Raw genomic sequence first — 13,998 nt, forward strand, 5'->3', positions numbered from 1 at the left:
TTACTCATTAAAAGGGTAAAGTAAATCGATAGATGGTTCAGAATAAATGCATATCAACCTTGGTTTATTATGATCAACATTGCTAACTTCCAGCAATAGGGAAGAATACCCGCAAACACTACCTGTTTGCCTATTTTAGAGTCGATTGTGCTGCTTCTGCGTCTTGTTCTTGTCTTGCTGTAGCCTCGTAGCTAGCTGTCATTAACGATCTCAAGGAATTCGTTCATCATGACGACTGTGCCATCAGGGCGAGGATTGCCTCGGTTGAAATACACCCCAGCATCCACGCAGCAATTCACGCTGACCAAGGATGCAGCCAAGATGAACCGAGTGACAAGCGGCATCGGCGGGGCGTTGGAGAGTGTGCAGATGAGAATCGAAATGCTGACGCGTGAGATCAAGGCGGACGAGAAGGGCAAGAAAGACTACGACGAGCAGCTCTTCCGACTGAATGAGCGGCGCAAAGACTTTGACGCCAAGTTGAAGGAGTGTCGCGAGTGGAACGCCCTCTTTGAGAGCAAGATCAAGCCGCTGGCGGCGAAATACACGGAGACGACCGACAGCATGCAGGGGCAGTACAATGACGCAAAGCTTCGTCACGCTCAGGGTATTATTGTGCTCATGGAGAACTTTGACTACCACCCGGAGTTCAAACGCCTGAGCGACACCTTCACTGCTGTACCCTTTAGACCGAAGTAAGCGCGGGTGTATGGACCTGCTACGGCTAGTACAGATCGAAGTGATAATACAAAACAGCTTTCTTGAAGTTAAGGCGCGTAAGATAGATGAAAGTATGCTGCAAGTCGTTTGACGACTTCTAAGCTAGAAGAATGACGCTCCTACATTTGGTCCGAGCGGGTAACGGTCATCTCCATCTCGAATGCGGCTGGAAGTCGCCTGTACTTGCTGTCTCGGGCCACCCAGTCCATGTCAGAGCGAGAGAAGATGACCCTTCCAGTATCTTGATCTGACAGACAAGTAGCACAAAAGATGAGTACTTCGCGGTCTAGGTTCCACCAGAAAAAAACACCTTACCAGGATTGAGGAAGTAGGTGTTGAACCAGATCTTGAAGTGCTTGCGTCGCATACACCCGTTGACTCGTTCACGGTAGAACTCGATCATGACGCATCCACGGATCTCCTCGTCTAACTCGAAGTTGTTGAAGCCGATCTCTTGATGGAGCAGTGCTTTCGGAGACCCGCTAGCGCCCAGTGTATAGACTCGCAGTCGTAACTTGGGTAATTTCGCTGCGGTCAGTGTATTCCGTAGAGTCAGCTTCTGAAGTGCGAAGGTTGGCTCATCAATGGAGTTTCCAGGTCCAGAAGATGACTGTGCACGAAGACCAGCATAGTAGTTGACCCACTTCTTTTGGCTCACGACGGTTAGACCGCGCCGGTCGTGTACGCGCTCACGATTGTACCGATCTATCGCGTCGGTCGCGGATGCAGCGTAGCCCATGCGCAAGAGCAGAATACACGCCATCATACCAGCTCGTCCCTTTCCAGCCTGGCAACAGTAACCCCGACCCGTTCAATGCCCCTCTATCAGAGCAGTCGTCAAACTGTATCATACCTTGCAGTGCAGCGCCACGACATGTTTCTCGTTGGCATCAAGCCACGCCGCTGCTTCTTCACAAAACTCGGTTCTACGAGACAGAAACCTATTATTTTGCGGTTGTGTTCTAGTCTTATGAGGTACGTACATCATCTGGAACGTTGGGACGTTGTGGTCTTCAATTGGGAAGCTCTTGACTCGACCCTCAAAAATATCTGGCGAGTAACTAAACCATGAAGTAAATCAATGAATAAATAAACTTCAGTAAGAAAATGAAAGTTGTATGGAGACCTTTCACCTCACCATCGACTGGGCTCGTCGCAGAAGTTGAAGACAAAGTAGCCGCCTCCGTGTCGTTCGTCCAGGAACTGCTGCACCTCCGACCTCGGATTACGGAACAGGAACTCGACCCCTACAGCTGGGTAACCTACACCAAAAGTTACCACGTCACATATTCTCTTAGCTAAAAAATAGAGACGCCAGCCGTTATTTTTCCCTCTTTATCTCACAGACCCATGACGATGACGCGCGGGTGCACGTAGCCCAGGTCCAGGTCGAAGCCGTCCTGCTGGAAGCGCCGCTTGTTCTGCGAGACGAGGGCGCGCGGCACGGCCAGCACGCGGCGGCAGGCGGACGAGCGCGGCGCCATCGTCGTTGACAGGCTTCTCTTAGGGCTTGCCTGGGGAAGACTTCAAGTCCCGAAATGGCAGAGTAACGGCCGTTGTATGGGGATTTGTATGGGGCCAGAATGTCCTGTCTGTGGTGAAAGGACGCAGCTGTGGCTGCCTTGACACACCACCTAAAGATTTACTTAAATCCTAGAAGTAGCAAAGTACGGCAGTGTGGAGTAATCCTGACCTGCTATAATACTTCCGTCGGGATTTCACAGAGTGGATGACGCGGGTGGCTGCAAACCGCAACACAAGCGACAGCGGACGCTGGGAAGCGATTTGTCCCCGATGGCCGTCGCACTGATGAACGCCAGCTTGGACGGCAGATCGAGCGGAACCGGTGGGAGAACCTGCCCGTGGAACTGTCGAAGGCGGGACCTCCCTGGTCTCAGCACACGCGACAGCGCTACGAGCTCCAGCGTCTTCAACCTTGTGTTGTCCTTGGGAGTGATCCAGAGCGCTCGCATGGTCCAGCCGTTCACAGCGTCAGATTCGTCTGCTGTCGTGATGGCTAATTCCAACAAATGCCTGGCGAGACGACTGGTCGGGTCCCCCAAGAGCTGTGCCAGGGCCACCCCGTGGTCAGGGCCACTATAATGGACCTCCATGAACGAAAGCGACGCGATCTCTGGTCTCGTTCCCCGCCAAAACGTTCGTAAGCCGATATAAGGCGTCTTGTATCCATCGTGTTCGAGTTAATTGACAGGCTCGTCAGCTTCGGGCACGACGCCAGGACGGCTGTCATCAATCTCGCGCCGTTCAACTTGCGGGTATAGTGCAGGCTGAGTCTGCGCAGTGACCACCCGATCTGGCTGAGGAGCGTGGCCAATGTCTTGGGACTGGTAGAGAAGTGAAACGACAGCGAGCTGACCGGCACAGATCCTCCTGAGCCAGTGCGTATTCTTCTTGGGGAACTACAGCGCTCCAAGGAACGCGGCATCTGCCATACCCGGGACGAGCTACGTCAACCAAGCTGCTTCAGTCGCTCATGCTGGCTGACAGTAGCTCCCAATTGGTGTCAACTCGTATCGAAATGGCCTGCTCCGTGATAATGTCACTATCATTCCTTCGTACATCGCGGAAGTGCAACACAGTCGGCTCACGCAGCCCCCACTTCGTAGTCAGAGATTGCTCTAAGCTGCGCCGACCAACTTTTTCCTTGACAACATCCACAAACCTGGAACTGGAAGTTTGCAGCACAAGGCTTTACACTGCCACCTAGCTCCGGCAAAACAGAAGGATTCAATGGAGTGAACCTGTAGCGAAGAGTGCAATGGCTCGACCAATACTCCAATCAAGAATCTCGCGAGAGCTTTCCGACTGACAGCGCTTCCAAACTTTGGCCTGCGGTTCACATTCACTTCCAATTTCCCGATGGGGATTCCAGTTCCAAGCACTCGGAGCAAGTTCTCCACACACTCGTCAGTCATATCGACGCTGATAATTGTTGGCACGTAAATCCAGGCGATACGTGATCGTCCTCGCGCAGTGTTTGACACCGATCGCATCACCGTGTTGTTGCGTGCTGTAGCTTTTCGTGGCCTCGATCAGATCTGCCAATTCCTTCATATGGACCACAAATTCAGTATTTTTGTATCCATACGAGGAAACATCAAGGTACACTGGGATCTCCACGGACTGCGGAACGCGGGGGTGTCGTTTGAATTCATCATCTTGTGTCATCAAGATGCGTCTTTTCGCCTCTAAGAACTCTGCACGGTTACATTTAAACGGGTATTTTGCGGGTCTGGTATGTATATTTGGCTGGTCAGTATGACCGTCAGCCTGATCCGTAAAATACCTGTAAGATACCGTGAACGTGGTAACAAGGTCATGTGTATCATGCTTTAAGGGGGCGGACACTCGCCCGTCGGCTCTCGTCTGCGGACTTCTTGACGGGTCTGCAGGGGGGGGGGGGGGGCGCCCCTCTCTCGGGGGGCGCCGCTGCGCGGCCTGCTCCACTCGAAGTCCTCGACTCGGCCAGGCGCGGTGTCTAGAAAAAAATATATCGGGTTGCAGCGCTCGCCTTCGCTTGCTCGCACAGACACGCCCCCGCCTGTTCGGCGGGTGTTGGTGATCAATGAACGCATTGAGTGAGCCTCGCGCTCGCATTCGCTCGCCCTCGTCCATGAATTGATACCAGTACTTGCGTAGGCTACACGGCCTCGCCTACACTACCACAGTTTATCTACTGCTAGATCGATATGTATTAGTAACACCTAGGTCGCTCAGTGGTATTTTTCAGGTATGGATATGGGTCGGGATGAAAACAATTTTATTTTTCCTGTAAAATATTCATAGGTCTGGATAGGGTCTTACTGACCCGAAGCCTTACCAGACCCGCAAAAGACCTGTTTAATAATCTTCCCTTTCGGGGCAATGGTGGTGTTGGGATATAATTCCGACGAGCGTGGTGCAGTGGTGGATGGAGTGCGAGAAGAGAGCGAAGGCGTGCGGCGGGCAAGGGTCAACGACGTGTTGGAGGGATGGTGAACTCCGGATCGACGAAGCGCGAGAGGAGGGGTTTATAGTTCTTTTAGCACTTGGATATCGTAGGGGTATGGTTTGGTCACATGCCGTAGTGGCGTTTGATTTGGGTGTGCCCATGTTTTTGGGCTACTACCGCGGTCTCGTGCCCTGGTGGCCATTGATCCGTAGGCGACGCTGCAGCAGTGCGCGGCATTGGGTGTAGTTAGCCGTCTAAACCGCAACAAATTCAAATTCAAACGCCCTCTTCCTCAGCGAACCGCAGTGCGCATTTCTCCCGAAGGATTTGGGCCCACACCTGGTTGTTGACGGCGTACACCAACACCAGCAGCGCCACCGCCTCGCGCGTGCGCCAGTGGCTGGTGTCGAATCGTTCGGGGCGCGTGACTTCGGTCTCTTGGTTCTGGTTGCGTCGGAAGCGACGAGAGTCCGGGTGCCGCACTTGCAAGTTGCCGTCGGGGTGGACCATGAGCCGCTCGTGGAGCTGCTCGAGCCAGGGCGAGAGGAAATCCCAGGCGTCGGCTTGGACTGTTGCGTCAGGGACGGAGACGCGAAGGCGCTTGTGTTCTCGGTCGTCGGCCATGTTGCTCCGAGCTGGCAAATTGGCTAATGATGCGGTTCGAAGAGCTTCGACATCCTTCCTGACCATGCGGTAATGAATCATTACGAGCAAATTAATAAGAAAATAAAAGTTTCGGTCCTCGGGACGACATCCAACGCCACGTAAACATTTTTTGTTTTTGCAGGGTGCTCTTTTTTGCTGGGAGATGCCGCCGCCCCTGCTTTTTCATGGCCTGTCGTCTTTATACCGTACTTCGTGCGGGTTAACCAACGTATACCAAACCACGAAGTGATCAATAGTTGTTTTGGTTCAGCCAATCAAGCCAGCTAGTAAGCTGGAGCCTTTGGTTTTGTCTAAATCAATAGTACCTCGTTCGTAGATCTTGTTTTTTCCTTGTTTAGCTGAGAACAAAGTCATTGTTAAGTTGCTGTACAGCGTATATTCGTCTCATCCCAGGGCTTTGTTTCCAAAGGTGGTAGCATCGCAATATTGTTTGTGAGGTCTCGGCAACACAACGAATGTCTTTCTTTATCGACATGACAGGAATTCGACTTCAAAAACTCAGCGACTTCACATTAAACCATAACAGGTGAAACCAATCAGGTTTACCTTTTTTTTCTTGTAGAGTGGTGTCGTTTTCTGTTTGGTTGAGAGTGTACTTACAAAGTATAATGTGTTTTTTTCGAGCACAACAAGATGATCTAGACGTAGCTTTTCGATTTTAGACATGCTAGTGTAAAATGCTAACTCGCAACCGCCAGTAACACTGAGGGATCGAGCGAGTCGTCTTGGGTGAATGTGTTCATGTTGCTAGGATCTCGAGCTCAATTAGAGCTGGCACAACGGGTTTAATGAGTACTTATTTTACTCTAGGTGTTACCGTAAAAAAAAAGATCGACGTGGCAGGAAATCGACTTCAAAGTCACCGACTTCGCAGTACTGTAAAACAATTATTGATGAATACTATATAGGCTGTTCAGAATACCAGACTCGACGTTTTTATGTAGGTGCATTGCAGTTATTCAGCTCCTAACGACCGAGAAAATGCCCGCCACCCGATCCTTCGTATTCACTACGAAACTAGCGCGCCATCTCCAAACAGAACTGCCCCCATTTTACTCGATCAGAGCTTGGCGGTTTTGAAACAGCCAGCTTGCAGTGTCGACCGAGAGGTTAGAAGTTCTCGTACAGTTGAGCCTTGGCCCCGTGATTGCCATTCATGGCTCTGTTGATAGCGCCAGAAATGCCCAACTTCTCGGCGTAGTCTTCTTTTGTCACCTTGCGCTGCGCCATTGACTCCATTTTGGCTTTAAACTTCATCGTGAATGGATAATTTCAAGTTCAAGGCGAAAATAGCTTTTGAGGAGAGAAAGCAGAGATGAAACCAACGCTCAAGTGCTAGGAGCAGTCGTAGAGGTCGTAGCGTTAGTTTCAGAATCTCCGTCTGCCGCTTAAGCCCTCCTGCTTTAGCTTTCAGCCTTCAGCACTCCGGTCATGGTGAGACTTACAAGCCGCTCCTTCCTTCACCTGACACCTGAAGTGGTGGAGTTCGAAGCAGAGCATCCGTTTTATGCTAAGGTCTTACAGCTAGACTCGGAGGAGGTGACGTTTCGCAGCTTGGAAGGAGGCGAAGGGAAACTGGATCGTGCCGTCGCCGAAGATCACGTGGTTCGGGCCAGTGAAGTTTCCCAGGCCGGTCAGATCTCGTTGCTCCGACGACCCGTGTCCATCAGTTTAGCTGGAGAGGTTCAGTATGGACAAGTGACCTCGGTCGACCAGAGCAGTGTCACGATCCGATCCGGTGGTCATGAATTTCTGGCAGCGGCAGCTGCAGTGTCAGTGGTGCCACCAGTGATTGTTCTGTTGCTTGAAGACGTCGAGTTCAGAAGCGACGAGTGGAGTCCTACTGACCTAGAGGCGATGGAGCAGTCAATTCTGTGTCGGCTGCTCGGTACCGGCGGTAGTTCTGCTTCAAATCAAGTGTCCGAGATACTGGAAGGTCTGATGAGTAAGGAAAATCACCCTAGTGGTGACAAGGTGTGTCAGTGGATCGACCCAAGAACAGGAGAGGAAGCTCATTTTCCACTCCAGCACGCTATAAATTTCGCTTTTTACGTCGACGGAGGGGTGTCACCAGTGCCACGCAGCGTAGGCAACTCATTTTGCAAACCACCAACGCCCCAACCGCTTCGGAGCACGTCCGCTTTGTCTCGCGGCTCGGTTCAGGACGTGGAAGAGCTCTTTGACCCGTTTCCAGACGACGATGACTCGCCCCAAGACGAATCGGAACGCGGTGCTGAAGTTGGTCGGGCAAACACTTCCACACAATACGTGACAAAACGACAGCTAGAGGTCACGGTTGCCAACGGCGACGATGCCCACGTCCCCTCCAAGCGACAACGAGTTCAAACCGCTATTGATCAAGACGCGTTGATTATCGCAAAAATAAGCGACGAACCGGACCTTCTCGAGCGTTTCTTGATGATTAGGAAGGAGGCCAACGTCAAAGCGCAGCCGGCGGAGGGTGGTGGTACCATGCGTACTCACGTACAGAAGCCATCCCCTACGACAAGGGGAAAGAAGTCGTCTAAGTACGCATTTGCACCGTCCGAGGAGCAGGAATTAGTTCACGAGCGCATAACAACGGAGAAGAGCAAAGGTAAGTCTGCCAATGTGTTTTGCAGAGGTTTAGTTCGGTCCGAGCACGTGGAGTTCAAAGCCGTACCTGGAATTTGTACGCGGGCCTATGATATTCGTTTCGGTTCTGGTGGTCTTTCGATTCGACACTTTGCAAGACTATCGAGGGATGAGCGGGTGGCTTGGTTGGAGGCCGGTGGTTCAAACTTTGACAATTTGTCCGCAACTGCAGAATTCTCGGCGGCATCACCGGCATCGCGCATCGAAGATGTTGTGGACTCTGCCAGGGTTTTCCTCACCTATGCTCGCGAGTTTTGCTGTGCTGAACTGGTCGAATTGGTTGAGACCATCGTGAAGTTCACCGAACACACGCTATCGCAGGTATCGTTGACGCCAAAAGAGATTTCTAGCTTAGTTTTCTGGGTAAGTGACGTTCTCGAGGATTTTCGTACAGCAGCTGAGGAAGGTGGTGAGCTTCGAGCCGTACAGCAATGTTGTACGACCGATGACCGGTTGCTCAAGGATGTGATGTTTATAAAGGTGCATCGGCAAGTGCAGGATGTACGACACGAGATGATGTCGGGACCAGCACGCCTTGAGGGCCACGTTGAACAAGGATCCCAGCTCCGCAACGGCCGCAACCACGACGGTAAGAAGCGATTTGGGCGGATCCCTAAGGAAGTACTTCGCAAATTACCAGTGCAGAACGACCCCGCATCAGGAAAGTCGCGACGACTGTGCATGCGTTTTCTCTCAGCGGCGGGTTGTGCGGTGGACAGTGATGGCGGTTGTCCCAGCGAGCATGGGCATTTCGTTCCCAAGCAGCTACCCGCGATCGCGAAAAAAGAGATTGACAGGCGCTTTGGTGGGCTGAAGGACGAGCACAAAGAGTTATGGCTCGTTCAGACTGGTCTGGCAATGTATCCATCACGAACGCAAAACGACCGACCGTCGGCGGTGCCATGCAAAGCCGATAGGGTGGCGCGAGGTCAAGTAGCAAACTGCGTTAACACAATCAATTCAAGTGATGGATCTCAGACGGTGTTGGACCAGTCTAGATTACGCGTGCAATCGAGGCCCCCACGCGACTCAATTAGAGTACCCACAACAACGAGCAAGATTGGCGAAGTAATTTGTGCGCAGTCGGCGGGATCTGCGGTAAATCCGACAGCGCCAATGGCTGCTGGTTGCACAGATAGTCGTCAATCGAGGCCTTGTTATGACACAGAGGCAGACGCAAGGAGCGAGACCGGCAAGGTATCCTGCACCCGGGTAGCTGACTTGCGTTCAAAATCACTTGGGTCGCAGCAGTTGCCGGTGGAGGGTGCAAGCGTTTGTAGGTTGAGGTGTTGCAGTCACGCCCACATTAGTCTGTCATTGGATTTGGCGCGAGAGATTTAATCATGTTTGGAAGCGGATTTACTTCGGGCCGAAGCTCGAATTTCCGTCCTGCACCGCAAACGGGGGTTCGTTTGTGCAAAGCGACCCGCATCTCCTGTCTACGCAATTGACGAAGTAGCCTGCAAGTCGTCCACCGTAATTCGCACGCACAATATGTCCCCGGAAGAGGCTACGCGATTTGTGCGGGGTGAAGATAGCGTAGACAGCAGACCGAACAAAGCCATCGATCCTGTCCGGCTGCGGACCGTTCTTAACGGCTATCAACATCTCGATCTACTCGTTGAAATTGCTGAGAAGGGCATCGACGTGGGGTGGAGACAAAGGCCGAGACCGCGGCGGCCACCACCGAAGAACCATGGTTCCTGCCGACGTTACTTACGTGCTGTCACAAGAAGCATTCGGGATGGCCAAGACTCCGGTCAATATTTGATAGTTGATGCTGATATCATTGAGCGGTGGCCAGAACTAATCTGCAGTCCGCTCGGTGCTGTTGAGAAGAAGGATGTGGACCCGATGGAGGAAGTGCGCACAATTCACGACTTATCCTACCCAAAAGACGACTGTGTAAACGCTGCATTTATTGTCGAGTCGGTGCCCAAAGTGAGATCCGAGTCAGTGGTAGTTATCGCACGGCGCATCGACAGTTTAGCAAAAGCAGGGCATGCAGGCCGGATATGCGTCCTCAAGGGAGATGTCAAGAGTGCCTTTCGCCACTTAAGAACACGCGCAAACCAGGTCTTCAGAATGGCGGCATATGTGAAAGAACTCGGCATTCTCGTCGTCGATATGGCGGCACCATTTGGCTGGACAGGTTCGCCTTCCTGCTACGCACTCTTTGGCCGTGCCATCACGTGGCTAATGGGCAGAAGTTCACCTGCAGCGGTGTCCGACTCGAGCGACACGAACCCATTTTTTCCTTACGAGTGGGTAGATTACCATGTCTGGGTCGAACCGGATGTCCAGAACAGGTTAGAACTCGCTGAAGCTACTTTACGACACGCTATGTTGGCTGTCTTAGGACCCCCTTCGATCAATGAGGCAAAAGTTTCGGAATGGAGAGTGGAAATTATTGTTCTGGGTCTACTATGGAACACCGAGCGCCGCACCGTATCGATACCAGAAGAGAGGATCGCTAAAGCTCGTGCTCGCGCCAGTGCGGTGGAGCAACGCGGCACAGCGTCAAAATCCGAACTGTACAAGCTACTGGGTTCTCTTCGCCACGTGGCTAATTGTCTGCCAACAGCCAAGCCTTTTTACCAACGATTGCAGACACTGTGTACATCAGCACCACGGTTCGGCAGAATTAAACTTACAGCAGGGGCCAAAACAGATCTCGTGTGGTTTCGGCACATTTTAATGCATGGTTGTTTTGCTGACTTACCGCTTGCGATGTTTGGCGAGCTGTCGGCACCGGACGTGGAGCTGTATATGGACGCGTCCAACCTTGGGCTAGCCGTGCTTGATCCCGCCTGCGAGTCATATATACAGATTCAGTTTGATGACGAAGAGAAATTGCTCATCGACAAAGTTGGTAGCGGCCATGACGAGTTTTCAATCAATGTCAGGGACACTTGTGCATTGCCATCGCGTTGTGGTCGTGGGGTTCAAAGTGGAGCGCACAAGCGAACGGACGCACAATTCATGTCAAGTGTTGGAGTGACGATGCCGCAGCTGTGAGTTGGTGCAATCGGATGCACTCCAACAACGCGTTCAGCCAAGAAATAAATCGGGCGATTGGTCTGGCTGACGTGTATTTCAACCTTCGAGTATCGGCGGATCATATTCCAGGATTGGCCAATTGGATGGCTGATGCAGCTTCGCGAGCTTGGACCGAACCTTACATTGCTCGATGGACTAATTTTTCTTCGTGTTGGGTGCAGACACAAGTTCCACAAGAATGCAGGAAAATTTACATCGACTTCTCGAATCTCTTCAGTCCGTGTCAATGGCCACGACGTCCAAGATCAAGTATGCAAGCACATGGACACAGTGGTGTAGATGGTGTGAGCGGCTTCAATTCGCAAAATGGCTGCCAGAAGACCGCCGGCAACATTCGTACCAGCTCGCCCTTTTCGCCACGTACTGCTGGAAATATGGCTGGGGAAAATCGGGATCGGGGAATTCTGCCTCGACCGTGCTCTCTAAAGTCAGCCATATTGCGTGGCATCATAGGCGAACCCTTGGTTACAACGTCGGCCTTTTGCCGGGCCACCAACTCGCTATCACCGGAATGCGGCGGAAAGACCCATCAAGCAAGCCAAAATCTCCCGTTACAAGCGCAATCCTCAAGTGCCTGCATGAGCTCCTCGATTTCGCAGTTGCCCAGCACCGGGTCATTTGGGGGGCTTCGGTGCTGGGCTTCTTCTTTCTTTTGAGAAGATCCGAATATTTGGCTCAAGGTTCAAGGATGCACGACAACGCAATTCCGAGAGCGGACGTCAAATTTGTGGCCACGAGACCCGAAACCTTCATGATGTCACTTCGGTGATTCTACAATTTCGAGGGAGTAAATCCGACCAATTTGGCAAGGGTACTTCTCGAGAATTGGCGAGATCTGGGCATCGGTGGTGTTGCCCTGTACTAGCAGCATGATACCTAGTTCGTCACCACGAGGCGCTTCGTATTGATGCGGGCGAGTTACTGTGCAAGGTGGATGCATCTCACAATTTGCAAGTATCCGACGTGGTAAGAGCGATAAAGGCTGCTGCTGGTCGAGCTGGCCATAATCCGCAAGACTACGCCTCGCACTCCCTTCGAAGTGGCGGCGCTACGGCGCTGTTTAATGCTGGTTTTGATAGTCTGGCAGTGAGGCTGTTTGGGAGATGGAAGTCCGACGCAGTCGAACGATACACGCGCATAAGTGGGCAGTTGACATGGCGGATGGCGTCGCAAATGCTGCAGAAGCCCGCATTGCATCAAGTTTAGGGGCATCCCCCACGCCCGGATACCCCGGTAGTGGTGGTGCTACAATGCAACTTCGTCATCATTGTGCCGCGTTTGGCACGCCCCCAGAATCGTGAGCGACTTCGACTGAAAAATACTAAGCTATATCATCTACTACTACTACTAAATATCACGATATTATATATCAAACTGAAGAGGGTCTAAAATTAGCGTGTTTCGTAGTGATACCATTTGGGTCTCGGCATCCAAACAAGACCACCGGGGAAATCATACTTATTTCCCGTTCGGTCTCGTTTAGATGTCGTAGGACCAAAACAGGACCAGACCTGCATAAGACCTGTTTAAAAATCTTCCGACTGCGCGAGTTCGTTCACGTATAAAATCGAGTTACTCTCGCTGGATATTGTCGGCGTCAAGCTGGATGAAGCGTGTGGGGAAAGCGTACTTCAGGTGCTTGGGACTGGGATTCCTATCGGCGCATAGGGGTTGAATATGCACCGCGGGCCTTTTGGGGGAACTGGCGTGAGCCGGACACCACTTGCGAAATTCTTCAGTGAGCTACTAGTCGAGCCATCGGACCCATTGCTGAAGATTCACTCGATCGACTACCTCTGCTTCAGGGGTAACAAGCACTGGCAGTATGATGCACTCTACGCCACGCTTGCGCGAGCGAGGACTCCAGTAGCAACCCTTACAGTAGCTGATGAGGCGCCAAGTCGAGCTCGGGTGGGGCTCCTAGCAGAGGCCTTGTTTTTCCCGCCTACGTCCAGCCGTACCTCGTCCTACCCATCCATTCGCGGCCTCAATATCTCGTGCTCAAGTCTGTGCAAACCTCATCTTCAGACGATTGTGGATATCGTCAGGGGGAAAGGAGGTCGGTCTGGCGTGGAGCAATCTAGCGATCAAGGACGTTTGGTTGAGGTGATCGTTCCGGGTTATGGCGTATTCCAGGTTCCTCGCGGTGCTGTGGTCTCACAAGAAGCCAAGGTGGGCCATGGATTGGATGCCACTTCACGTGAAACTGAGCCGGTCAATTCACTTTTGATGAACTTTTCTGGTAGTTCGGGCGCATTGGAGAATCTACTGGGACAGATTGGGTGGCCCTTACGCAGTCTTACGCTCCACTTTCTTCGCAAGCTGAATGCTACGAAACTCATGACGGCCATACTGACGTCGTGCCCAAAGCTGACGAGTCTGTCGCTTTATACGAGTGATGTCGACCTGGATCAGCTTATCACTACTTACGAGCAATTTGGTGGAGAAAGACAACCGGCGGCAATTTTGTCCTTGGCGTTGATAAATGTCGACAACATTGGAGCGGATCACGGGGTGTTGTTCGCGGAACGCTTAGGCGACTCAACGACCCGTCTGGCCAAGCATTTGGTGGAGTTCACTATCGAGACAGGGCAGGAATCCCCCGCCGTCAACGACTCGACTCTTCGAGCCCTGTGGTTTGCACTGAAGAGCAACAGGAAATAAAGCAAGCTGGAGCTGACGGTTGAGCGCAGCATCCTCGAGCCATGGAAGAACCGTTTTCTACAGTTCCACGGTCAGGTGCTTCCACCAGTCCCGGTCGAACTGCCGTCCAAGCTGGCATTCCTCAGTGTGGCCCTGGCAAGAGGGGCAGTCATCTACCTGCGCTCCAGCAAGTTGACCGACGTACGCTGTCACTGGTTTTCGATCTTGCTAGCACGCGCGTGATCCGCTCAGTGACGATGCACTATCGCATGTAGAAGCCAGCATGCGCGTGATCGAGTGAGCTTCTGGACATTTAGGAACCC

General features: G+C 52.2%; 5 protein-coding genes across 5 annotated transcripts; 3 read left to right on the forward strand and 2 right to left on the reverse strand.

Moving 5' to 3' along the window:
* Positions 1 to 228: 228 nt before the first annotated feature.
* Positions 229 to 699, forward strand: PHYSODRAFT_309962 (hypothetical protein; the record flags this gene model as incomplete). Its single annotated transcript, XM_009518745.1, has 1 exon — positions 229 to 699. The coding sequence occupies one exon, from the start codon at positions 229 to 231 to the stop codon at positions 697 to 699; it is 471 nt and encodes a 156-aa protein (XP_009517040.1).
* Positions 700 to 839: 140 nt separating this feature from the next.
* PHYSODRAFT_294767 (hypothetical protein) lies at positions 840 to 2,204 on the reverse strand (the record flags this gene model as incomplete). The annotated part of the gene is made up of 6 exons (XM_009518746.1): positions 840 to 967; positions 1,036 to 1,507; positions 1,574 to 1,661; positions 1,704 to 1,781; positions 1,859 to 1,982; positions 2,069 to 2,204. 6 exons carry the CDS (start codon positions 2,202 to 2,204, stop codon positions 840 to 842), a joined length of 1,026 nt encoding a protein of 341 aa, XP_009517041.1.
* Positions 2,205 to 2,438: 234 nt separating this feature from the next.
* PHYSODRAFT_294768 (hypothetical protein) lies at positions 2,439 to 5,377 on the reverse strand (the record flags this gene model as incomplete). Its single annotated transcript, XM_009518747.1, has 5 exons — positions 2,439 to 2,900; positions 2,931 to 3,140; positions 3,404 to 3,482; positions 3,698 to 3,936; positions 5,012 to 5,377. 5 exons carry the CDS (start codon positions 5,375 to 5,377, stop codon positions 2,439 to 2,441), a joined length of 1,356 nt encoding a protein of 451 aa, XP_009517042.1.
* Positions 5,378 to 7,810: 2,433 nt separating this feature from the next.
* On the forward strand, positions 7,811 to 8,806 carry PHYSODRAFT_470535 (hypothetical protein; the record flags this gene model as incomplete). The annotated part of the gene is made up of 2 exons (XM_009518748.1): positions 7,811 to 8,473; positions 8,567 to 8,806. Coding segments are annotated over 2 exons (903 nt in total), but the record flags the coding sequence as incomplete, so codon positions are not given.
* Positions 8,807 to 12,709: 3,903 nt separating this feature from the next.
* PHYSODRAFT_294769 (hypothetical protein) lies at positions 12,710 to 13,696 on the forward strand (the record flags this gene model as incomplete). The annotated part of the gene is made up of 1 exon (XM_009518749.1): positions 12,710 to 13,696. One exon carries the CDS (start codon positions 12,710 to 12,712, stop codon positions 13,694 to 13,696), a length of 987 nt encoding a protein of 328 aa, XP_009517044.1.
* Between the last annotated feature and the right edge of the window lie 302 nt (positions 13,697 to 13,998).

The sequence above is a fragment of the Phytophthora sojae genome (assembly GCF_000149755.1).
Source record: "Phytophthora sojae unplaced genomic scaffold PHYSOscaffold_1, whole genome shotgun sequence".
NCBI lineage: Eukaryota > Oomycota > Peronosporomycetes > Peronosporales > Peronosporaceae > Phytophthora > Phytophthora sojae.